The sequence below is a fragment of the Ambystoma mexicanum genome, chromosome 2q, assembly GCF_040938575.1.
Source record: "Ambystoma mexicanum isolate Mex_15411 chromosome 2q, UKY_AmexF1_1, whole genome shotgun sequence".
Classification (NCBI taxonomy): domain Eukaryota; kingdom Metazoa; phylum Chordata; class Amphibia; order Caudata; family Ambystomatidae; genus Ambystoma; species Ambystoma mexicanum.
Genome location: NC_090924.1, coordinates 358,611,142 through 358,636,539, shown reverse-complemented (window position 1 = coordinate 358,636,539; position 25,398 = coordinate 358,611,142). Strand labels below are relative to the sequence as shown.

At 47.9% G+C, this 25,398-nt stretch overlaps 1 protein-coding gene across 1 annotated transcript in view; it reads left to right on the top strand.

Moving 5' to 3' along the window:
- The window catches only part of NDUFAB1 (NADH:ubiquinone oxidoreductase subunit AB1), a 152,401-nt gene that overhangs the window by 102,138 nt on the left and 24,865 nt on the right, over positions 1 to 25,398 (top strand). Inside the window, exons 3-4 of the mRNA XM_069647384.1 lie at positions 11,653 to 11,740; positions 12,589 to 12,701. Of these exons, the coding sequence (XP_069503485.1) occupies positions 11,653 to 11,740; positions 12,589 to 12,680 (180 nt within the window). The 3' untranslated portion in view covers positions 12,681 to 12,701. The remainder of the gene's footprint in view (positions 1 to 11,652; positions 11,741 to 12,588; positions 12,702 to 25,398) is intronic.

Here is a 25,398-nt window from a genome sequence, read left to right as displayed (position 1 = left end):
GTCCACTCAGCCTTTTAAAGTACTGTTTATTATGACCATATCCAGCGACCCCCAGACCAAGATAAGGAGTCTCCTAACCCCTACCTCCCAAAAGCCCAATTTTTTAAACAATGGCGCTTACAAGCACCATTGCACACTCGGCGCGTGTTGTGTCCCACTGTGCCCGCCTGGTTGTCACTCTGCCCACCCCCAACCCGCCCACTGCATCCGGATTGGTCCACATTCCATATATCATGAACCTCTTCAGGGCAGCCCTCTGCCCGGCAGCCCCTGTGGCTAAGGACCCCAAGGCCAAGGGCGGCTCCAACATTGGCGGCTCCAAGATGTGTCTGCAGGTGACGCCAAGGAAGCCAGCAGCTAACAGACAACAACAAAAACTGTGAGTGTGGCATGGGTGGGAAGCAGAGCAATTACTTGGCTCCAGAAAACCACTGCCACTCTTACCTCCCAATAACATAGAGTGCCATAATATTAGCATGTCCACACTTAGATAGAATTGTGAACATTAGCCTGCGTCGCATCTAGATGGAATTGTAAATCAACATGTCCACACTTAGAGAGAAGTCTGAACATTAGCCTGCGCCGCATCTTGATAGGACTTTGATTGAAGGAAAGCATGCCCGCGCCTAGATGAAACTTGAATGTTAACATGTGCCACACTTAGAACTGTGAACACCAGCCGGCGCCGCATCTAGACAGGATTGTGAAGGCCAACAAGTGCCGCACTTAGACAAAACTGTGAATGTTAGCATGCTAAAGGTCAGGTAACCCACTAACAAATATAACCTCAAACTCTGCATACCTATCTCACCCAAAAACTCACACAACCATCTCTCGCACCACAAGCCGCACGTACTTCACAACACTGCAACAACACATAAGCCGGAGCAACAGCACACGTGGACTGACACCGATCCAATACCTGCACCAAAGCTCGGCACCCGGTGTATACCGAGTTGAAGCTGTCAACAGAACACCACTCCTCTCACTATCCTACTCCCTCTTCACCTTACTAACCCATCCCACCTTATCGTTTGCAGATCCGCCAGAGCGCCTGGGACCAATTCCGTTGGTGACGGTGCGCGGTACAAATACATTTAACATGACCAAATCTTTGTCATTGCTCCCAGTCCCTCATTGAGTGACTGGGAGTGAGTTGCTTCAGTTGACATGCTTGTTTATCCTTTGAGGTATCTGTTGAGTGGTAAGGTCTCCCTGCTTTGATGTCTGGTACCTTGGCTTGCCTGCTGTTAATTATCTAATTGGTGTCTGCTATTATGATACATGAGCCCCCTAAAAGGAGTAATTTTGCCGATTTGAAAAGTTCCCTTTTAATAGTCCCCATTGACTATAATGATTTGTAATGTAATGTGGTCTTATGTAGCGTCCCTTGTGTGGGAGGGGTAAGATTTTAGTAGCTATAAGGTAGTTGTGGGGGTGAGGGTGTTGTCACTTCCTGGCTCTTGGTGGTGGATTTTTCACTGATATTAAAGGTGCGGACCAGTGCCATGCAGAAAGAGGTTTCATAAGTCTGCTTGGTTTCCTGCAGATGGTAGTGCCAAGAGTTTTGAAAAATGCTTGCCGTAAATTAGCCTCCAAGTTTCTGGTGCAGCGTTTAGTCGGATGCTATTTTTATTTTCTTTCAAAGTGGTTGGTTGAAAAGCAAAGTCTTGAGTCGTTTCCTGAACGTCTGGAGGTTCTCCTCCAGACGGTGAGGGTTCGGTAGGGATTTGAACACTTGTCCTGTGCATGTGTTCTTGGAGAATGTGTTCTACTTTTCTGGATTCAACTGCTCTTGAGAGCTGCTTGGAGACCTTAGGTATTTGTTTTGCTGACTAAGTCGGTTATTCTGATTGCTGTCGGGGTTGTTGTTTCAGTTATCATCCAAGAGTGTCGTAGAGAGCTTCCCGTGCTTCTTTAACAGTTTATTTTCTTAGGTGTTGTGAGAGGAAGTCAGCAAGGTTATCTTTTCAGGCATGAACTCTCAGGACGAACTGTACACTTAAACTGGGGGTAGCCATGTTTCATTCTGGGTTGGAGCCCTTAGTACTGACCCTTGTAAGATGAGGGATGAGGGGCTTGTTCCGATTTGTGAATAGCTCTGTTCAGTCAAGTTGTCGGAATATCGGCCTTGGTCTACTTAGTCAAAATTCAAACTCTTGCACTGTCTCAGCCCCACATGCATGACATGGTAATCGCACAGGAACTTCTTTCCAATTCGCGCTGGTGCAATCCGGATTTTTGCTCCAGTTTGGAGCAGAACTTCGATATGAGGCTGGTTAGGTCATCAATTGCAAGAGTGGTGTGCTCCTTTATTTATTTTTTTTCCCTTGTTTGGGAGGTGCATGTCTACGCAAATGCATACCGGACTGTTTCACTTTTACAATTGGCGAGACCCATTGGGGGGGTGGGGAGGAGGCATTTCGATATTCACTAAAGCTTCCAGTTGGTAAAGCTCTTAACATTTTGGTGCGTGTGGAAAGGTCTTCACCCAGGCGGGTTGCACAGTTGCCTGAACTTTCACTGGTTTGCCTTCTAATCGGTTAATGCCAGAGCTAAGATGTTTGAACTCTTAGAGCAGGTCTGTGAATTCAGAGACATGTAGCTGGAAATGTCAATGCCCTAAATCCAGGTCTTCTGCAGCTTTGCAGCGGAGTAGTGTGTCTGAGCCGACCTCTGCAACAAATCGAGTTGCTGGATCCTCATTGTGTAATTAATGTGGCGTACGCCATTTTTAGGGGAATAAGAGGCTCTGTTTTGTACAAAGATGTTCAAATTGGTGTGTTGAACATATTGCATTGCTGAATTTTGAGGCCGGGCGTAAGTTGACTGGGGCAACATTGTCTTGACACTTGCTACTCCGTTATGCTTTTTCCACCTGCTGGTTTTGGTGTGTTCCTTGTGACTCATGATTTCATAGATGTAAACTTCGTGATAAGTCTTGGGTCTCATCTAGTGCGTCCCCTTCAGCAGCAGCAGCAGTTGTTTTGATCGTCCGAACTGCACCTGTTTTGGAGAGCCTGTGTTGTGCCAGTCTGGAGTGGCAGGCTTTGGAAAATATTCACATTGTTGTAATTCAAGTATGTATATTCTTGTGCAGGACAGTTTGTCGTCTGACGTTTGTAGCGTTCTCAGTGGTTTCACCAACTCTACTTACTTTGTCCCCTGTTGGACATACGACCAACATGTACGCATGTCTGTGTTGGGGCTGTTGTGAGAGGCTGGGATGCAGTAGGGCGGGGACCCCCCCCCCCTCCCTCTGTATGTTTAAATCATAGTGGCTGAAGTGTTGTAGTGTTTTATGACACCTTTATTATCAATTGTATAGAGCTATCCAACACCTGGCATATGAACATGTATTTTATATGGAGCAACGGGAAGGCTGGGGGCATGCAGTGACTTTGTGCTCCTTCTTGCAGTTGCTGCTGCCCGTGCCCCTCATCACACCATGCTGGGCGGTCCTGCTTCATGCTGTGACGTGGAGGCATGCCACCAGGGGTGCGCAGTGTTACATAACTCCCTCCCCGCCCCCCTTGGTAAATCAACGTTTTATACTGACTCAATCTCTCTAATATGTCGTCCTTCCTTGGGGGCCGGTCCATTGCATATTGCGACCTGGCAGTTCACCCACTTGCTTCAGTGAATTAGGTATACTGTTTACCTCTTACTGACAGTATGTACTCTTATTTATTTATTTATTTATTCGCATTTGTTAAGCGCACAGAATCAGCCCTGAGGCATCGTGGCGCTGGTTACAGAATAGCGCTGGTTACAGGGAAAGCGCGTCTTAGTTACAGCATACAGAGGCATACATGCAAACAGTTTGGGCAGTAGCAATAGTTAGCAGTGTGTGCCTGAATGGCAGTAGGTAGAGGAATTTTAGTTAAAGAGAGAGGTTTTGAGTTTTTTTCTAAACGCTGTGAGGGAGCCTTCTGCTCTTAGAGCGTGGGGGAGATTATTCCAAAGTTTTGGTGCTATGTAGGGGAAACCCAGCCCCCCGGCTGTAATCTTGTGGATGCGTGGTACAGTGAGTTGGTTAGTGTAGCAGAGTCTGGTAGGTCTGGATGAGGTCTGTCTGAGAATGGTGTCTGAGAGATATGATGGTGCAGTGTGGTGGATACATTTGTGGGTAGTAGTCAGTACCTTGAAGGTGATGCGTTCTTTGACAGGGAGCCAGTGAACTGATTGCCTTGCCAGTGAGATGTGGTCCCTTTTGGAGATGTTTAGTGCTGCTCTTAGAGCGTTATTTTGGGTGACCTGGAGTTTGTTTAGGTTTTTTTCAGAGGTGCCGGCTAGAAGTGCATTGCAATAGTCAAGTTTAGCGCCTATGGTAGCTCTTGCTATTGAAAGGCAGTTTTCTTTGGAAAGGAATGGTTTAATGGCGTTGATGAGTTTAGTGCTTAGTGCAGATGCGGAGACAATGGCACTAACTTGTTTGTCCATGGACAGGGTTGCATCAATGTAGACCCCTAGCGTTTTCACAGAGGATAGGACTGGGATAGTGCAGTTGTCGATGTTGAAATTGGCATAGCAGCTGTCTAGCCTGGCCAGTGTGGATTTTTGGCCGAGGATAAGGATTTCAGTCTTATCCCCGTTAAGACATAGGCCGTTAGTGGCCATCCAGGCTTGAATGGTGGCATATGAGTTTTAGAGCTAGGGCGTCTTTGTGGTATGAGCCTGATAGAGGGAGGAGCACTTGGGTGTCGTCGGCGTAGTTGGTGTAGGCAATCCCAAGTGCATCAAGTTTCTCGAATAGGGGCTTAGTGAATAGATTGTAAAGCGTAGGTGCTGTACAGGAGCCTTGAGGGACACCGCAGTGTATTATGGATGGTGTTGCGCTCGAAATGTTTGAAAAGACTTTCATGGCCCTCCCTTCAAGAAATGAGGTTATCCAGGAGGTGGCTTGGTCAGAGAAATGTGCGGAGTGGGAGAGGTGTGAGGTGAGGGTCTTGTGGTCCACTAGGTCGAATGCCGCAGAGAGGTCGAGGAGAAGTAAAAGGGCGGGTTTACCTTTGTCCAATATCTTGGTTATTTGGTTTTTTAGGTCCAGCAAAGCAGTCTCTGTTCCATGACCTTTGCGGAAGCCTGACTGTCTGGTGCCTAGGATGGAGTTAGATTCGAGGTATAGTTGGATTTGGCTGTGTGCCACTTTATCTAGAATCTTGAGAAGGAAGGGGACAGTTGTTATAGGTCTGTAATTGTTAGGCATCGTGGGGTCGAGAGTGGGCTTTTTTAGAAGTGGGCGCACCCAGGCTTCTTTAAGACTGTCTGGGACAGAGCAGGACTTGAATGAGGCATTAATGAATGCGGTAATGATTGGGGCAAGTGGTTCAGCGCAGTCCTTGATTAATTTAGGGGGGCATGTATCGGCTTTGCAAGTCGATGGTTTCAGATGTTTCAGTATGTCCAGGACTTCTAGTTCTGAAACTTCTTTAAAGGCAAATTTGGGAATGTTAGTGGTTTTGCTATGGGATTGGGAATCTAAGTGTCGACTCTGTTTTGGCAAGGTATTGTAGTGGTCGCGGATTTTGTTTTGTAAGAGGTCTATTTTGTTGAGCATGGCGGCTTGGATACTGTTGCACCAGCCTTCATCCTTGATGATCTCGTCAGAGGAAGTGGGAGGCACTGTGAGCTCTTTAAAGATAGAGAAGAGTTCTCTTGAGTGGCACTTTGAGTCTAGTATTCGACGGTTGTATGATTCAGATTTGGCATTGAAGATGGCGGTTTTGTATTTTTTTGCAGTGACTTTGAATAAGTCTTTGGTGATGTCGCATGGGTTGGCCTGCCAGTTTTTAAGTGCTTGGCGCTTTTTGTCACGCAGAGCTTGGAGGTCCTCTGTGAACCATGCGTTTGAGTGGAAGGATTTTTTTTCTTTTTTCTCTTCTAGAGGAGCGATGGAGTTTATAGCATTGGTGAGCGTATCCTTGAGTATGTCTGCTAGGATGTTAGGATCTTGAGGGAAAGGAGGGGCGAGGCATGGGGTGTTGAGAAGGGGGAGTAGATTGTCTGCAGTTAACTTTTTGGAGCTTCTGGCTAGGGTGGCGGATTTATGTACTGGTGTTTTTCTGGTAGGTAACGTAGGGATAGAGAATTGTATGCAGCTGTGATCTGTCCAAGGGAGGAATGTGTTGGATGTGATAGAGGAGTTACAGTTATGGTCGGCCAGCCAGTCAAGAGTTCTGCCTTTGGAGTGGGTGGGTGACAGGATTTTTTGTGTGAAGTCTAGGTTGGAGAGGTCCTTGAGGAAGGAGGTTGCTGTTTTGTCCTTTGGGTCATTATAGCCTAGGTTAAGATCACCTAGGAGTAAGGTTTTGGTGGATTTTTTTAGGTTTTCGCTGAGAATATGCGTAATTTGCCCTTGAAAATCGGTTGGGAGTCCTGGAGGCCGGTAGATGACGTGAATGTTAATGGTGTTGTTGTGAGAGAGGGATAGTTTGGCCGATAGTATGTCTGCATTCCCTTCCCATGTGTGGGGTGTGGGCCTGATATGGTGGATGTCTTTATAGATTATGGCCACCCCTCCCCCTGATTTTGTAGGTCTGTCTTGTCTAAGGATGGAGTAGCCTACTGGTACAGCTAGGGTAATGGCGGGGCCTGAGGCTTCATGCAGCCAAGTCTCTGTGATGGCTAGCAGATCTAGGTCGAAGCTGGAGATGAGCTCGTTGATTTCTAAGGCATGGGCAGTGAGCGATCGAGTGTTAAGTAATGCGCATTTGAGTGTAGGTGCTACCTGACTTCTGTTGGGAGGCCGCTGTTTCGTTTGTTTTTTCAGCTTGAAGTTGGGTGGGGTGGATGGTATAGTGGTGGGTGTGAGGTTGGAACACGGTGTGGGGATGTGGGGAATCCTACCCACAAAGTTGTGAGAGACAGATGTGCGAGAACCTAATCTATAGTTTCTGAGTGATGCTGGGATGTGTTGCGATGAGAAGGACCTAGGTAGTGTGCGTGTCCTCAGTCTGCACAGTCTGGTGCAGCTATTAGGTGTAGAGGTGTGAGGATGCGCGGTGTTGGGGCTGGGGTGAGGTGTCGAATTTGTGTTGGACTGCATCATGATGCTGGGGCTAGGTAAGCACGAGTGTAGATAGTGTCGTTCATATATTGCATTGGCGAGGAGTGCGCCTATGAGTAGTAGTGTGCTAATCTGGTGGTGCAGCCCTGGTAGCATGCTGGAATACTCTGTAGTGCACGTGGAGGGAGGCGAGACTGAGCAGCGATGGTTCTAGTAGTGCAAGGCGCTAGTTGCCTAGAGGATGTCAGAATATAGTGGTCTCTGGGCGACCATAAAGGCACTACGCAATAATACAGTGGTCTATGGGCGACCATAAGGCACTACGCAATAATACAGTGGTCTCTGGGCGACCATAAGGCACTACGCAATACTACAGTGGTCTCTGGGCGACCATAAGGCACTACACAATACTACAGTGGTCTCTGGGCGACCATAAGGCACTACGCAATAATACAGTGGTCTCTGGGCGACCAAAAGGCACTACGCAATAATACAGTGGTCTCTGGGCGACCAAAAGGCACTACGCAATAATACAGTGGTCTCTGGGCGACCATAAGGCACTACGCAATAATACAGTGGTCTCTGGGCGACCATAAGGCACTACGCAATAATACAGTGGTCTCTGGGCGACCATAAGGCACTACGCAATAATACAGTGGTCTCTGGGCGACCATAAGGCACTACACAATACTACAGTGGTCTCTGGGCGACCATAAGGCACTACGCAATAATACAGTGGTCTCTGGGCGACCAAAAGGCACTACGCAATAATACAGTGGTCTCTGGGCGACCAAAAGGCACTACGCAATAATACAGTGGTCTCTGGGCGACCATAAGGCACTACGCAATAATACAGTGGTCTCTGGGCGACCATAAGGCTCTGGGCGACCATAAGGCACTACGCAATAATACAGTGGTCTCTGGGCGACCATAAGGCACTACGCAATAATACAGTGGTCTCTGGGCGCCAGAGCCTCGCTCTGGTGCCGCTATGCGCCCGCCATTGCTGGGCCAGGCGGAAGAATCTGACGAGGTCGGGCGAGACTCAAGAAGCGTTACGCCTCAGAACTCGCCGTACAGCTGGCAATAATGAGTGTGCACGATGGGCATACCTGGCTGTGAAAAGATGTCAACCCTCGCCTTTGAGGGAGTTCGATGAGGCAGGGTGATCTAAGCACGGCCGAACCGTGTGTAGCAGAAGATGCTCCTCGGCTCAGGGGCTAGTCCGTTGTGTGCTGTTGCGGCCGGAATGGTGAGGGCAGGGTCCGTGGCCCCTGGCTCCTGATGCTCCTAACAGGCTCTCAACAGGCCTTAGAGTGGCTTTTGCGCTGGCCGCCGGCGTGATCCGCCTGCCGGCGGTTACAGCTGATTTTCACGAGGCTCAGCCTCGGTTTCAGCCCGCGCTGCGCCCGGCATGCGTGGGTCAGGCGGCGTGTGGGGACAGGGTCAGGCAGGCCCTGTCCGTGTTGCTCGTGGTCTCGTGGCTTCTCTGCTGGGCTGGGGTGCTGGGGGGGCTCCTGCCCTCGCCCCACGGTGAGGAAGAGTGAATGAGGGGGTGAGCAGGCTCTCAACAGGCCTTAGAGTGGCTTTTGCGCTGGCCGCCGGCGTGATCCGCCTGCCGGCGGTTACAGCTGATTTTCACGAGGCTCAGCCTCGGTTTCAGCCCGCGCTGCGCCCGGCATGCGTGGGTCAGGCGGCGTGTGGGGACAGGGTCAGGCAGGCCCTGTCCGTGTTGCTCGTGGTCTCGTGGCTTCTCTGCTGGGCTGGGGTGCTGGGGGGGCTCCTGCCCTCGCCCCACGGTGAGGAAGAGTGAATGAGGGGGTGAGCAGGCTCTCAACAGGCCTTAGTGGCCTTTGCGCTGGCCGCCGGCGTGATCCGCCTGCCGGCGGTTACAGCTGATTTTCACGAGGCTCAGCCTCGGTTTCAGCCCGCGCTGCGCCCGGCATGCGTGGGTCAGGCGGCGTGTGGGGACAGGGTCAGGCAGGCCCTGTCCGTGTTGCTCGTGGTCTCGTGGCTTCTCTGCTGGGCTGGGGTGCTGGGGGGGCTCCTGCCCTCGCCCCACGGTGAGGAAGAGTGAATGAGGGGGCTACGCAGACTTTCTGTACATCTCTCTGTGGTCTCGGGAGGATAGCTTGGGGGCAACGTGCTCGCCTTAGCAGCAATGACACGGAGCAACACAGGTTCGATCCCCGGCTCCGTGCTTAGAAACCTGTGCATTAAGCGTGTTATAAATAACCCATCATATCAAATATCATCTTCACTAGTTAGCGGGAGGATGTCTTCGTTGCGAAATTCTTAGTGATCGGTTCCTTCTAGTCTGATTTCTGATTTCACTTCATCTGTATAATGCCACTGAAGACGTCTTCCATTTCTTGCCTCCTTCTGTGGTGACAGTTGTCTGGCCTATCCCTGTTATGGATACAGGGTCGCTGTATTTAAATGAAGTAATGCTGTCGGTGTGGCGCTTTCTCATTTTCACTAGGTCACCTATGCCAACGTTTCCGGTGCCCGTGGGGTTAAGATTGATGCTTGTGTGCATGTGACACCTTTTCCCTGATTTCTGGAGTACGTATCTGGTTTGAGCATGAGTTGAAAAGGGGTGGTCTGTGGTGCAGTTGACAGTAACTGTGCCAACAGTGTCCTTTTAACTGCTTTGTGACAGTCTAAGCCACTTGCCCCCGCTTGTTGTTTTGCTTCATTTATCCGATAAGCTCGTTCTACTTGTGTTACCCCATGGGTGATAAAGCCACATGTAAATGTTGAATGTTTATCTTTTTTTACAAAAATGAGTCTTGTTATAAATGAACTGTCCACCGCTGTCTGATTCTAGTGTCTCTGGACATTCTTCCCGTCTAAATATTTCTGCTTGGATGGTCATAGCATGAGAATATTGCTTCCACCCATTTCGATGTATGTGGCCAACTAGCATTAGACTTTTTCTCCCCAAAAGGCATTTGCTCCATTGGACCAATTAAATCAATACCGGTTTTGTGCTGAGGAACTTCTGTCCCTTCTATTGATTACATTGGTGGCGTTCATGAGTCACTTGTCTCTGTAGACCGCCTTGCTAGATGCCTTTCACTGTCCATTCCCTGCCACCAGTATCGTTCTCTTAAGCTTCCCTTGGACAGTGTGCTTCCGAGATGACCTCCCATGCGCTAATGACCTCAATGATGCAGAGAGTAGTAGGAGGAATGAGTGTACCATGTCTGCACAGCAGTCATTTCTGCCGAAATCTTGGTGAATGATTGCAAATTGGGGGTTTGGAGGGGGGCGGGGGCGGATCCTTCTCTGGTGGCCATCTGTTCTGTGTTGGTAGTTTTGGGTGTCTCCTCTATTCGGATGTGTTAATGCTGTGCTTTCTTCCGCATCCTGCACTGAAGCCACTACTGCGTTCCATCATTTGGTTGGTGCGGTATGGGGAGTGATCTTCTGCTTGAGTCTTTTACCATGATGGGACATAATCTATTTTGAAAATGAATTCTTGCAATTTCGCTGCCAGGGGTGCTAATCGTGATGCTACTTCGCTGGCGACACCTTTTTGTTAGGATGTGGATTAGTGGTTGTGAGCCATTCGAAACAGAATTTTCTGCCCCCTATTTTTAGTTACAGAATTGTTCGGTGGCACATGCACACATCTCCTCAAGACGACCATGAGTTTTTGGTGCCCTGTGTAAAAATTATCCCTATCCCCACAAGTATCGAATTTAAGATTTGAGTCACAGGAGCTAATAGCAGCGCCTAAGCATTCGGCATTAACTAGTGACCAGGGGAACCAGGAGCTAGTACATGGCGTTCCACAAATCGAACTTCTGCATAATATACAAACCTACCACTTTGTTAATGTATGCCATTTTGTGCTTTAAATGTTGCATACATGAGTCATGATGTATATTTATAGATTTTTTTTTTCTTTTCTCCAAAAACGCAATTAAATTCACAAAAGTGTGTGTTCAGCTTCAGTTGGCCTGGTGAGCCAAAAGTAGCTCCAGGTAGCTGTTGGTGTCAAGCTATCCAGGCTCTTCTAGGCCACAAGCAGGAGATAAATGGCTCCCAGCATCTCATTTTCGTACCCTGCCCCACTTGTATTCTAATACATTCTGCCGCTTGTTTTGAGCCTGGCCCAGTCAACCGCGCCACCTTCTAGGATTTTGATGGGCATTTGGTAAATGCATTTTGAAATCTGTGCTGCCAAAACAAATCTGGCTGTTAATCTGCCTGATTCTTTGTATAGCCAGGCAAGTTGGTGTAGGCTGTGCTGGGAATGGGAAATCTACTCTGCTTTTGGAAGGTGTGCATGACCGTGTGCCTTTATACTGTCGAACAAAGGTTTTTATTTGTTTTGCTCTCATGGATTCGGTGCTTTTATTTTTGCAGTTTAACATTGATTTTTAGAGATTGGTCAGCAGACTGCAATATCGTTATTCAGGTTGTGTTTCCTATAGTTCGACGAGTGGAATGAAGTGTGCAGTAGTGGCTTTTGCTGGATTCTATTGGAGGTGTATAATGTCTCTAAAAAGGAAAAACAAATGTCATTTTTGTCTTTCTAAAAACTGTTTTAATGTTTCTCGTGTGTTTTTACCGATAACGCTAGGATTCCAGCTGAACCTGAATCATTAGTTTGTTTCTTCGTTAATTTGCAGATCGCAGTAAGCTCCCACTTCATGAAAGACCTGGGACTGGACAGCTTAGACCAAGTGGAGATCATCATGGCCATGGAAGATGAGTTTGGTAAGTTCATGCATTTTCTATTTCTGTATTGGTAGAGAAGTGGAGTATGCTTGCCAGTGCAAGAATTGGTTAGCGTAGCTCGGCCAAAATAAGTGTCTTTATGGCTGCACTGAGATTTCCACATTCCCCTCCATACTTAAGTTTGAATGTGTAGCTTGAATTGTCTAACCCGCATTTCTGATCATTAATTAGGCATGCAATGTCTTGGTTGACTTGGTCTTCTCCTTTTTCTTGCTTCAATACTATTTTACTTGAGTTGTGGAACTAAAGCACTTGTTAGTGCCAAAAAAACAATTTTGCTGTGTGCTACGTGCATGGCAAATCTTACTTGAGGAACACTCGCGTTACTCCCAACAACCTTTTATTTTTTTGCTGCCTTTCCCGCAACTCAAAATAGAAAACTGTAAAAGGGCTATTTTTCTATTTGGAGTGGAACAACAATGGCCATTTGTACCGGTTATAATTAGTAGGGGGGAATAACTCTAAGTGGACTGGTCTTATCCTCATCTGTGTATTTCTGGTGCAGCTTTAAAATGTTGATGGGGCTTAGTGTATCTCTTATGGTTATCCTAGCCGGTAATCCATGCATGATCTGTGTTTGTGGGACTAGTGCCCCAAAGCCACCAGAGGGCACACTGACAAAGGTGTGTTTAAACCTTCACTTTGTCCTATGCAGTTATGCTTAACACGTTCTGATCTTGGACAACTAAACTAACCTTAAACTTGCAGAGCTCTGAACATTTGTGCATAGATGCACTAAGCGTGCGTAAAAAAAAAATAGCACACTGGCAATTTCTTGGTTTATGCACACTTTCAAGCTAGTGTTTAAACAAATACCTTTTTTACAGGGTTTGAAATTCCTGATGCCGATGGTGAAAAGCTCATGACGCCACAAGAAATTGTAGACTACATTGCAGATAAAAAGGATGTATATGAATGATCAACCGTTTAGATCATCAAAGTGAGTGAAACGTTCATTCCTAGAAGGAAAATTATTTATCACTGTATGTGTCAAATGAGAGCACTTTGCTGGTTGGGCTTGTTCGTTTACTATGGCCTTCTGCTCTTCAACTGCTTCCAACTGGTTTGTCATTGCTTGTGATAATGCAGACAGGACTGGAAAAAGGATCTCTTTGAAAATGTGCCCTATAACTTTGAGCTTCTAGTCGGGCGCCATTTTACGTGGCATGCTTGCCCCGGCCCTATAAATGAGACGCCACCAACAACCACTCCTCCTGTTTTTCCTCCACATAGAGGCTTTGGAAAGCATCTGAGCTGAAAGCCTCAATGAGTTTCACTGCAAAATTCTTTGAGGTTTTCTTTGAGGTTTTTATTGGTCCTTCCTACTGAATTTTCCCTTCACACATACAATTTACAGCACTTTCAAGAATTGTATAGGTTGCAGCTGACCCACACAGTGACTTCATGATGGTCCTTCACTAAGTTACTACAGGTTCCTAGTAGATTTTGCACAAGGCACTTGTTTTGGGGGTCTTGTCTAATTTTGTGGTGCGCACCTCACTTTCTTCTGCGTTATTTGGTTTCAGGCTCAACTTTTCCCCTCATCCAGGCTTAATCTAAAGCAAGACTACTAAGAGTGGGGTCAGTTTGTTGTGCTCTGCCCGAAGAGTTCTTAGATGCCACCAGCCTCGTCACTTGACTAACGCAGGATTCTGTTTCTTTGTGTAATATGGTTTCCACTCATAGAAAAAAAAGTAATTTCTGGGCAGGGGGACATTTTGACTCATTCACAAACTCGTGGTGGTCTTTGTTGGCCTTGAAGACAAACCCTTGTCCCTCTTTGTGTGCAAATAAGTCTTCATATTTGGTCACAAGGTGGCTGAATCCCAAGGCTGAGGGCTGTATCTAGAGTGAATCCCGTTCTGACCAGCATATGCTGATGCCTAGCTGAGCGAGTGTGGGTTAACTTTCTTTGTGAGCCCTTTCTGATTACCTGCAGGGATTGTCTGGCCACCTCGTAATGTAACATGGGGTGATGTGGGTGCAAACCCCTTAACCAGTCACCCGGACTACCGCTGGAACTCTGTACCTGCACTCTGGGAAGATTTGCTGTCACATGGAAGGACTGAAGCTCTGCCCTAGCAGCTTTGCTCAACAAATCCAACTAGAACGTTGTCTCTTCAGATGACCAGAAGGAACACACTGCAGGGCTCCTTCCCACTGAACGGGTGGGGACTACTGGACCACCTCACCTGCTTGAAGGTCTCCCTGAAGCTCCTGACCATGCCTGCATCACCGAAGCTAGAAGTGAGAGCCTTTCGCCCCATTGTGGTTTGAGTCTACATCCAAGGACATCGGGCACATTCCAGCCTTGTTTCCCTAACAAGAAAGCTGCTGATGCCCATACTGCTTTTTGTTCTTCAACCACAGTGACAAACTCTCCTCTGTCCTATAGCTGGACCCCTGTCTACGTGGGACAATCTCTCAAACCATCTGTCTTCCCTGGGGATTAGACACCTTGCCCTGGTTTGATACCTGGCAAGGTGTCTAAACCAGTTGTGGCTTCCTGTACCAAGCCCCACCCACCAGTTCAAACGCCTTAAACTGCCTTGTTAGGCGAGAGTCTTCTGTGGACTTGCGCACATGGTACCTCCTCATGGAAATCTCTCAATCTAGCATACAAAAACATATGGATTTGTTAGAGCAGAGTTCCATCTTTGTGGGAAATTCTCTCCACCTGCGAAACCCCCAGCACTTTTTGCTGGACTCTTGAATTTTTTTGACTGTTTTGCCTTAGTTGGATCCTTTTCCACACTCGCTCATTCTTTCACTCTGACCATGAGAACCATTTTGACCTCTTTTTGGAATTTCTTTGTGGAGTCACGCTCCCCTCTAATTTGAAAGGCATCTACAGTTTACTAAAGCATCACAGCACCTTCTGTGCAGTGTTGCTGTAGGCTCCTCAAGCTTCCCAGTGATTGTTTTTACTTTACTTGGCAAACTCTTTAAGTTACAAAGGGGGATACTTTTTTTATCCTACCTGTGTTTTATTTTGTGATCAGCACACCCCACTTTATGTGGAGTGTTGAAGGGAACAAATGTATTCCTTTTCTCGACACTCCAGTAACATTTTGGTTACTGTGACTGGTCTATCTGTTTAGACTGGTGGCAGTGTACCTCTCACACAATTGTTTTGTGAACTTTTATCAGGCTGTCTTCGCAGCTTTGGAAGCGGACACAAGGGACACCGTTTGCCCAAAATGGCGGCTGTACTTTTTGCAAGTCCCAAACAAGATGGCCTATGCTTTCTTATGTTTTCTTCTACCCTGCTAGGTGGGGGGAGGGTCCTCTTGTCCCTTTGTCTTCGCCGGACTTCTCTTGGAAATCCTGCAAGGACCCTTTGAGTGACTGGAAGGCCAGGGATTGGGGATGCGGGGGAGGGGGGGTGTGGGGGTCAACCGAAACTCCTTTGTCCTGCAGTGTGCCTGAGAGAAACCAGTTCAGACTGAGAGGCTGGCTGTCCACATTGGACAGCCATCCTCCAGTTTGAATGGTGCTTGGTATACAATTGGTGGACTCGGACAACAGGTTTGCTACATAAATCCAGAGGTCCTGGAGCTGAAACCAGTCGACCACAGGAACAGAAGACTCTGGCGGACGACACCATCAACTTGCAGCCCCTGCTGAGTAACCACTGCAGTGTCAACCTCAGTTTCTAAGCAACAGGGAAGGTCCGAAGACGACTACTTCCTCCCTTGGATTGGTGGGCCTAATCAGTCCCAAGACGAACTGCGTTTGTGCCATCCCTTGAAGAGCTGCGACCTCCACGGCCTGCAATTCGCCAATATCCTGGAACCTTGGCTGCATCGCTGTGCATAGTCTTCCAAAGCACGCTTTTGCCTGAAACTTTGTGTGCATCCTTCTAAGTCTGCAGTGACCTGATCAAGCTCCCAAAAGTCCCCTCTCCCAAGACAAGGACTGAGAATAGTCACCCGCTGTGACAACGGTCCTTCAATCGAGCCTGAAAAATGTACCAACAAGCCTGAACCAAGAAGATCCTTTGCTGGGTGCTCGTCTGTACGAGGGCTATCGCCAGATCCACTGAAGTCCCTTTCTTCTGTAACTGAGAAACCAGTGACCGGGTCTGTTGTCGCCTCACTGCTGGAACCGTCCTGCAGCAACCTGGTACAACTTACCTGTGGGTTGTTTGCTTGATCCTGAGGGGTGCAGATAACTTTATCTCGCACCCCTCCAGGTCTCCCATAGGTGCATTGGAGTGGACCACCCATTGGACTCTAACCCAGCCTTAGGACACTGGTCTTTGGGGCACTTGTACATGGGGAACACCTTGATTCCCTTGCCTTATTAAAACGAACTTTACTTACCTGCACTTGTGAAAGAAACTCCTGCTGGACGCTGTTAGGCAGAATTGCATGCAGTACCCTCTGGGACAACCACATACAATTAGGACTACAGGTGTAAGCAAAATCAACCATTGATATAAGTCTGTACTACAGTTTGTGGTAGCGAGCTGAGCAGCCAGGCTTATCTCAAGAGGGAATGTGAGCAGTAAAAGAGGTTACACAGAGGTCTTACAATCACAGTGGTTCAAATAGACACTTACACTCAAGACTTCTTGGTAAAACACGTATTAATTTATTAGTCATTTAGAAAACATTCACTAGCAGGAGGCAACTTAATATCATACACAAATATACTTAAATACCAAACCAATACGTTTCTGAGTAAATTAGTCTCCCCTGAAATAGGAGCAAAATAGAATTTCAGTCACTTTAAATGGGAGTAAAAAGGCACAAGTTAATAGATCACAAATTAATCGCTGCTTAAGATCACAAATCTTAAGCAGTGCAAATGGTTTCATTTCACTAGAGGACTCTATTCAGTTCATAGGCCTAGGCCAAAGTCAATGGACTAGAGTCTTGGATGGGAAAGAGCAGTTCTTGTAGTAAAGGATAGTCTTTGCCAAGTTCTCAGAAGTAGTTTGTACGAAAAAGAATCATATGTTGGGTCATAAGCTGATTAGGCCTGCAAGTTGGGAAAGTTTCACGAACTTTCACTGCAAGAGGTACGTTTTCTCAATCGGGTTGGCACAGTACCTTAATATGAAGAAAAGATGCAGCTGAAGCCGTTGGTTCCTGGCCGTTCCTGCAGATCTTGCTGTTCCTGAGCCTCAGTCGTGGGGACAAGAGGTAGGACATCGGGGGTGTGAGGGGTGTGGGGGGGAGACTCCTGCACGGGGATGGGTCAAACAAGCTGCAAAATGGAAGATCTTTGGTTCGAGTAGCTGTCGTCAAGCACACAAACTGGTGGCCTTCCCCCTGGTTAATCCGCACCAGTTCCGAGAATGATATCTAGGTGGCTTATGAGTTGATTGGTCCCACCAACTCAAAGGAAGAAGTTGTCCTTGAAGGGGCTTCTCTGTCGAGGTGAACTTGGCAATTTGGACCGGCAGCAGGGCTTCACCGGGTAAACCAAGGCTCCAGGAGTTGCAGCAGCTGTCCTCTTCCAGCTCTTCTTCGGTTTGTTCGTTCCAGTGGTCGACTCTGCTTTCCAGTCCAGGAGACTCGCCTTTTAAACAGTTTCCTCCCTTTCATTCCAGCCTAGCTGCCACTCACCCAGCAGGGTGGCTGTTCTTGCTGGACAGTCAGCCAATCACGCCGGAGTGCATTTGGGTCTCCTGGGAGACTAAGCACAGGGAGTTTCAGGCACCTCCCTCGCTTCCTGCCCACCCCAGACACTCAGTCTTCAATCCTGAAGCCCGCCAAAGGCATAGAAACAAAGGGACCAAACCTAGCTTGCTGCGCAGACAAACTCTAGAAGGACCTTTCCAAAAAATGGCGAAAAAAGACCGGATCTGTTTAAACAAAGGGGCTTAAGGTGCCATATTGAAAAACATGGCTCCCGCGATTTTTAGCTACTGGTGTTCGCAGTCGGGAAAAATCATGGTAGTTCATTGTAAAACCACTGCCACAAGCCATTTCGATAGGAAAGGGCAGCATTGGAATGCTACATGAGTTTGTAGACGCAGGGGATACTAGGTAACCCCTCCAGCACTCCATAGGAAGATAGTGTGTACTTGGTCTAGGAATTTAAAAATACTAGTAAAGTCAATTTAACCTTACTTTCTCTGGTAAACAGTAGTTTATCCCAGAGAAGGTATTTAAACCTTGGGACAGACTAAAAATGCTTTCCTGTGTCACTGCACTGAGGGTGCTTTGTGACACACATGCAAAAGATGCCTATGGAGTTGAACTCCATAACCAAAAGAAACCCAGAAAACAAACATATTTAAAAAGTTCAAAGTCGCACTGGCCCCAGGGGGCGCACGGATTACAGCTCCTTCGTGTGAGCTCCGTTCCATGGTCCCTGAAGAGTGGATTGAGCCCCCACCACAGACCACCCCCCCGCCCCCCGCAGATAGTCATAGCCAACCAACAGGGAAAGGTATTGTGAACGAATCGTGCGAAAACCGGACAGAAATCGCACCAGGATTTCGTGAGAAAACTGCTTTAATCAGAGCGACTACGAGGCAGCAGCAGGCTCCATGTGTGCTGTTCCAACTCTAAACCACAACGTATCCAGTGACCCGTGACGTGACTCCAGAGGTCTAACTGGCGCCCTCCCCCCCCCCCCCCCGACCCAAAGAGGGACCGGATACACTACCTGAGACGCGGAGCCCAAGCAGCGCCTCCACTGCGACGAGACCCAGGAGCCGGAGCCGAACGGATGTGCGGACTGCCAAAAGCGTCAGGTGATGGCTCCGGGGGACAAGTCTCAAGCCCTGCACCAGGAATAGGGGGCCACCCTGAGGACGTGAAACGAGCAGCACCCGCCCGCTCCTCCTCCCTGTCCCAGGCCACATTACGCTCTCCTCCGATCCCGGCTCGAGGTGACTCCGGACCCTGAGGAGTAACTGCCGCAGCATGTGCAGGGGGGAGGATTTCCATAGACAGTGAGGGCACGCTATAGCTACAAACACCCCCTCCCGCTCCCCCGGGTGAACCTCCACCCCCAAAGCGGTTGACCCACGGAGGGCGAATCACTACGCACCCCCAGCGACGCACAGGCTCTCATCTCATAAGCTACAGAGGCCCAAAAGGAGAAATGAGCTGTGGATCAACTACCTCTACTACTTAAAGGCACCTAATCTGCACAATATACTGGACCCCAATATAGCTGAAATCTATTAGATATAGCAAAACTACCCACTCACAACCACAGTGGACACAAGGAAGGCAAACAGTGGGAATCGATCACGTGAGGCTAGTTCACAGTCCTGGAATCATCCGCAGTGGAAAGAGGGACTCCGACCCCTAAATCAGCCCGGAATCCAGCACGAGAAATGTGGGGGTAACCCAAGAAGTGCCACAAGCAACGGCCATGCAGCGCGCAAGTATTAACCCGCAGCCCCTTACATTAAACTGAACCTTACACGCGACCTAACGACCTCCCCCACACGCCCCCAGAGCAACAGAGGTGCCCCAAAATAAGACTCAGTGCCTTAGAAAGAGAAACCACCACCTCGCATGCATTCAGTGGAGACCCTCCTGAACTGACTGGAACAACTAGGAAGGGGAAAACGGAAGACAGCCGAAAGCTCGCACAAAGTGCATACGGGCAGACCAGGTAAACCGCCTTAACCACCACAGGCGGTCAACTGAATAGAACCACCTGACGCCTGTGCACGGCTCCCTACACCTGCAAGATTACGGAGCCAAGGAGAGACACCCTGACCGGCACAACCACACCCCAACACACCCAAGCTAAAAGACCACTGAGCTTGCACATTGCCACAGCCATCTACAACAACTTGCTCTCGGACCACGCAACTTGCCCCCCAGACTGCATCTGTCACGTGCACCTGAGAAGGTTGGGCCCCCACTGGAGGGGCGTGTGCCCTCTTCTCCAAGCACGAGAGATGGGTACCTGTGTTGCCTCCACCTGACTCCAGCGGCCGTACCAATCCACTACACACGTATATGGACATAAAAGAAAGACTTGCACCCTACAGGTACTCCCCTAGTACTCTTCAAGACAACTCCCCTCTGGCCTCCAGGATGACAGCCCCGGAAACCCACATGGCTGCGACCAAGGCCGATATTACTGACCACTTGAATGAAATTAAAGGCATGAGAGCCGACATAGGGGCCAAGGTGGATAAAATAATGCAAAGGATAAACAAGATGGAAAAGAGAATAGAGAAAGTTGAGCACAACCAGACCCCTTACCACGCTGGAATCCCAAATAAACCAATGGATTGCAGACATCGAAAACCGAGAGGAAGAAACTCACATGAGAATGGACGATTTGGAAAATCGAGACGCGCAATAACATCCGCATCTTTGGCATCCCGGAGAAAGAAGGAATCGGAGCAAGACCTGAAAAGAACACTTCACACTCTCGTGAAGCAATTGTTTGAAGATGACTCCATAGATGAACCAAAACTTGACTGAATACATAGAGCAGGCGGAACAGCGAGAGGACCGAGAACTGTGCTAGCCCGGTTCCATAATTATGCTGACAAAACCAGAGTGCTGGAAAAGGCTAAGCGAACACAGATCCCCCTTGACAAAGCTAGGATCTCGATCTTTCAAGACCTGTCGTCACTCACATTAGCCATGAGAAGGAAATGCGTCCCCCCTCACGCGATGGCTGAAAGAAAAAGGAGTATGATACAGATGGGGGAAGGGGGGAATACCCCTTTTCACTAACCTTTTGAATGGGAAGGAAATACAATTAAACTAAAGACTGAAAAAGACATCCGGAATTGCACGACCGACCTAATGGGAGACACCGAAGGAGATCTGAGCCAAGAAGAAAGAGACGAAGAAAACGCACAAAGACGCATCAGAGGACCGAGGCAAAGGCGAATCCAAGGCTCAAGGAAGTACAGACTGATGAACACATCCCCCCCGAATCTGAGGGATTATCCCGGACCTGGTCTGTATGCAGTACACCTCACGGTATGAAGTTGTTTAGAAGGTTGATCATCGGGAGGGGTGAACAATAGACCAAATACTAGTGAAATTGACACCCTAAAATTGACCCAAAGAAACAATGGCAGTTTTAAGGTACTTTAAACCGAGAAGGAAAGGGGGGGGGGGGACACTGAAGCAGGGGCCTCAATGGTTAAGAGGTTTCCAAGCTATGGGACCATGGCAACTATGGTCCCCACTGGTGGTTCGATTCCATCTATCCACGATGGGAGCGCTGGCTCTGACACCACAGGAAGTTTGGGGGGAGGCGGGAGGGGAGGGAGGGGGGAGTTATAACAGACACACAGTGCAGAGTCAATATGCAAGCGATAATCTTTGTAACCTGAAGAGAAAAACAGATTTAGCAACGTCCCACATAAACATACGACTCTTTACGGACAGATGATGGCAACGGCCTCCAAGATGACAGGGGTCCACTCACCAAAATCTGTACACTCAATGTTAAGGGGCTTAACTCCTCTATGGAGCGATCCTTGGTGCAGAGAGTTTAGAAGATCTGAGATAGATGTGCTCCTCCTACAGGAGACCATCTGCTCCGGGTGATGAACGAAAAGTGATACAACCCAGACAGGGAAAAGAATACTGGCGTTCTGGCCTTTTTGAAAAAAAAAAAGCAGGTGTTGGGATACTGATCAAAAAAGGATACACTTTAAGGTTTCCAAGACTTGGATAGATGTGGAGGGGAGAGCCCTAATGTTGGTTGGGAACATGGGAGGTCTGAAAGTCACATTGGCTCACATCTACGCCCCAAATGCCAAACAAATTGGGTTCATACAACGTACAATATCAAAAGTAATGCTTGCAGCAGAGGGCCATGTAGGAATTGGGGGTAATTTCAACCTATGGGCTGATGCCAAAAGAGACAATCGTCAGCCCCAGACTCCACAGAGCCAGCAGATGCAGGTGGAAAAGCTGTCACAGAAATGATGCACACATATAGACTACGGGACATATGGCAGACTCTACACCCAGATACAAGAGGCTTCACTTTCTATTCTGCACCCCATGGCACATACACTAGAATTGATTACATCTACATCTCAGAAGAGTTGCAGGCGGTAATTATCATCTCGAAAATAAACCCATCTCCTGGTCACATCACAACATGGTTATCTGTAGAACTAGACCTTGGGGCACTCCCACGCAAGGGAACGAAATGGCGATGCAATGAATCGTTATGGAAAGAGCCAATCTTCCAAATGGAGATGACAACCGAAATAGAGGAATACATTAAAATAAATGACACTGGCGAGATTCCCCTAAGAACAGTATGGGAGGCAGGGAAGGCGACCTGGCGAGGGATACTAATAAGAGAAGGCGCCAATAAAAAAAGGGAGAGGACACTGATGGAAAAAAGACTGAGAGCAGAAATAACACGCTTAGATTGGGAAGCACGTAATGCCACAGAGGGAAAGATGGAGAAGATCGCCCCATCCAGGCAAAAAAAGAGGAATTCTGCCTCTTGGAAGAAGGCCAAGTGGTCAGGAAGCTCCAACTCCTCAAGCAAAAATACTAGAAGCGGGGATAAAGCAGATGCCCTCTTAGCGGCCAGGCTGCGTGGACAAAGGGAGGAAAGGTGGGTGGCATCCATTCGTGAAGAAACAGGAGACTCCCAGGTCGAGCAGAACGCTAACATCCCAGAGATGTTTGCACAATATTACCAACAGCTATATAAATCGAGACAAGACCGGGCAATCAAGAGATAGAAGACTACTTGGCTGTGATAGAGATGCCTGGAGTAACACGGGAGGAGGTGGACACTATGCACGCCCCCCGATACCCCGAGAGGAAATTGAAGCAGCTGTGAAGACTCTCGGTGGGAAAAGCCCCTGGCAATGATGGATACACGTCTGGCTTTTACAACACGTTCCTCTCCCCCTTCTCCCCTTGTTAGTGAAACTCTTTAATGAGATCTTTGAGACAGGCATAGCCACAGACTCCTTTTCCGAGGCTCTAATCTGTGATGCCAAAGGATTGGAGGGACCCCACGCACTACGGGTCATACCGTCCGATCTCACTACTTAATATAGATGCGAAGATCTATGCAAGAGTACTAGCTGCGTGCCTAGAGACACATATGCCCAAGCTCATGCAACCAGATCAAGTAGGATTTATCTTGGGAACGCAAAGAATCGGACACTATGCGAAAGACCCTACACCTCATACATGAATCTGCTCGAATGGCGGGAGACCCGGTGCTTCTGTCCATCTACGCGGAGAAGGCATTCGACAGGGTCGAATGGGGATTCCTAGAGGCGGTCCTGACAAAAGTCTGACTTGGCAACACATTTAGAAGAGGGGTAAAAGCACTCTACACTTCGCCCAAAGCCTCAGTAGCGGTGAACTATGACTATTCGAGATGGTTCTCATTAGAAAGAGGAACAAGACAGGGGTACCCCCTATCGGCCATCCTATTCGCTTTGTCACTGGAACCCCTAGCACAAGAAATATTAGGGCAGAACAGATGGTTGAAGGGATATCAGTCAACGAAAAAAAAAATTCAAAATAGCCTTATATGCTGACGACTTATTGCTGCACATTATGAACCCGTTAACATCTATCCCTAGGGCGTTATTATTGATAAAACGATATGGCCTGCTTTCTGGATTCAAAGTCAATAAAAGCAAGTCCATTTTGTTTCCCCTTCACGAACCTACACCAAGCGACACAGAAAAGTACATGTCCCTGGGGTTAGCCATTAGAGAAACCACCTAAAGATATTTGGGGATTAATCTGGTAAGACGCCTCGATGCTCTCTACAAAGCCAACTTCCCCCATCTTCTTGAGACATTCTGCATCCACCTTAAAAAGTGGCAAAAACTCACGGTATCGTGGATGGGAAGAGTGAATGCAATAAAGATGGTATGACTCCCACGATTCCTATCCCGTTCCAAATGTTCCCAAAACATTCTTCATCGAGGCAAAAAGAGCTGTTACAATTCCTCTGGGAAGGGAAGAAACCAAGAATCGCATATGATGTCTTAACCCTCCCCAAAGAAAAGGGATGGGTGGGCTTACCAGACCTGGAAAGATATTACATGGCGACTCAACTAATCCCACACTTGAGAAATCATACACACCTGCAATGGCTAGACCTCGATAACCTTTCATTCACCCACTTCACCCTTTCAGAGTGGCTCTGGGTTCCGAAGAACTAATTAACACGTAGAGCATTACAACACCCGATCCTCAGTACTATATGGGAAATCTGGCGAGAAAACCTGTGAATGCGCGGGGTCACGACATGGCCATCCCCACTGGGCCACATATGGGCACTGGGCATTAGAGAAGAAATCCCAGACCATGCACGGTTCCAACCATGATTTGAAGCGGGCCTGGAGAGGGTGGGCCAACTCTGGAGGGAGGGAACATTCATCACGATCACTGACCTACAGAGTGCACTGGGCATAGGAACACTATCAGTCTTCCACTTCCTTTAACTTAAAGGAGCGCTAATGAGAGAACCATGGAAAGAAAAGCTAAAAAGGGAACTAACTCCCTTTTGAAAAACTCCTTGACACACTTAGACACGAAGGGTTTGATCTCAACCATGTATAAGACATTGGCAGAGACGGGAAAAGGTTCCACTACCAACCTTAAAGGCAGATGGGAAACCGACATGAACATAGAAATTACACCTGAACTATGGTCTAAGATGTGCAAAGGAACCTTCAAAGTATCAATAGCCGCTCAATACAAATTACACGCCATATAGCTCCTTCACAGGTGGCAATATGACCCTCACAGACTGTCCAAGATGTACCAAAAGTTGAGTCCTCAATGTTGGCGATACTGTGGACACAACGCAAACTACTGGCATATGTGGTGGGAATGCCCCAAGGTAAAGGTTTTTTGGGACAAAGTGCTGGGTTGGATTAAGGAAATTGAAGGGATCCACTGTGAACGAACTCCCCTCCTGATACTATTTGGACTTCAAAAGTATGAAGATACCTACATCAGGGCGTCAGGTCTGATTGCCCCTCTACTATTAGCTGCCCAAGCTTGCATCGTCATAAAATGGAAAGCAGAGGGGACTCTGAGTAAGAGAATGGATAAATGTGGCAACAAGTAGATGTGTTATGGAAAATATCACGGCAGCCCTACATGGGAAATCCACACAATACGAAACCCTATGGCAAGACTTCACGGCCAAATATGTATCGAAGCACTAGAGAAGGGGAAATTTACCAGACCCCAGGGAGAGACCTCTGACCTAATTAACAAATGTGCCAAACACTCTAATGTACACGAGACTCCCCACCCCTTTGGCCGTTGCACCGAGGCATGGTGTAGGGATGCAAATCTGACTTTAAGTGATGTTAGGAGTACAAAGAACTCGAAGTGAATTGCACTGTGACAGGGGTTGGGAGGGGGGAAACGATAAGTTGGTGAAACAGTAATATAACGAAAACCTAGTAATGTAACCCGTATGTTACTCCATCATTAACCTGTTATATCCACTTGTTATATCAAAACTTAATAAAATTGAATTAAAAAAAAGTCAAAGTCCAGCAAAAGAGCTCAGGGTTTGTAAGGTAGAGAGGAATTGGCACATTTTGATAATTCTCCCCAACCGACTCTGCCATACATAACCTTTTACCCTGCTTTCCCGCTTTTCCTGCTCCACAACTAACCACAGGTGGCACAGTGACCCAGCTGAACACTGAGAAACTCACATAT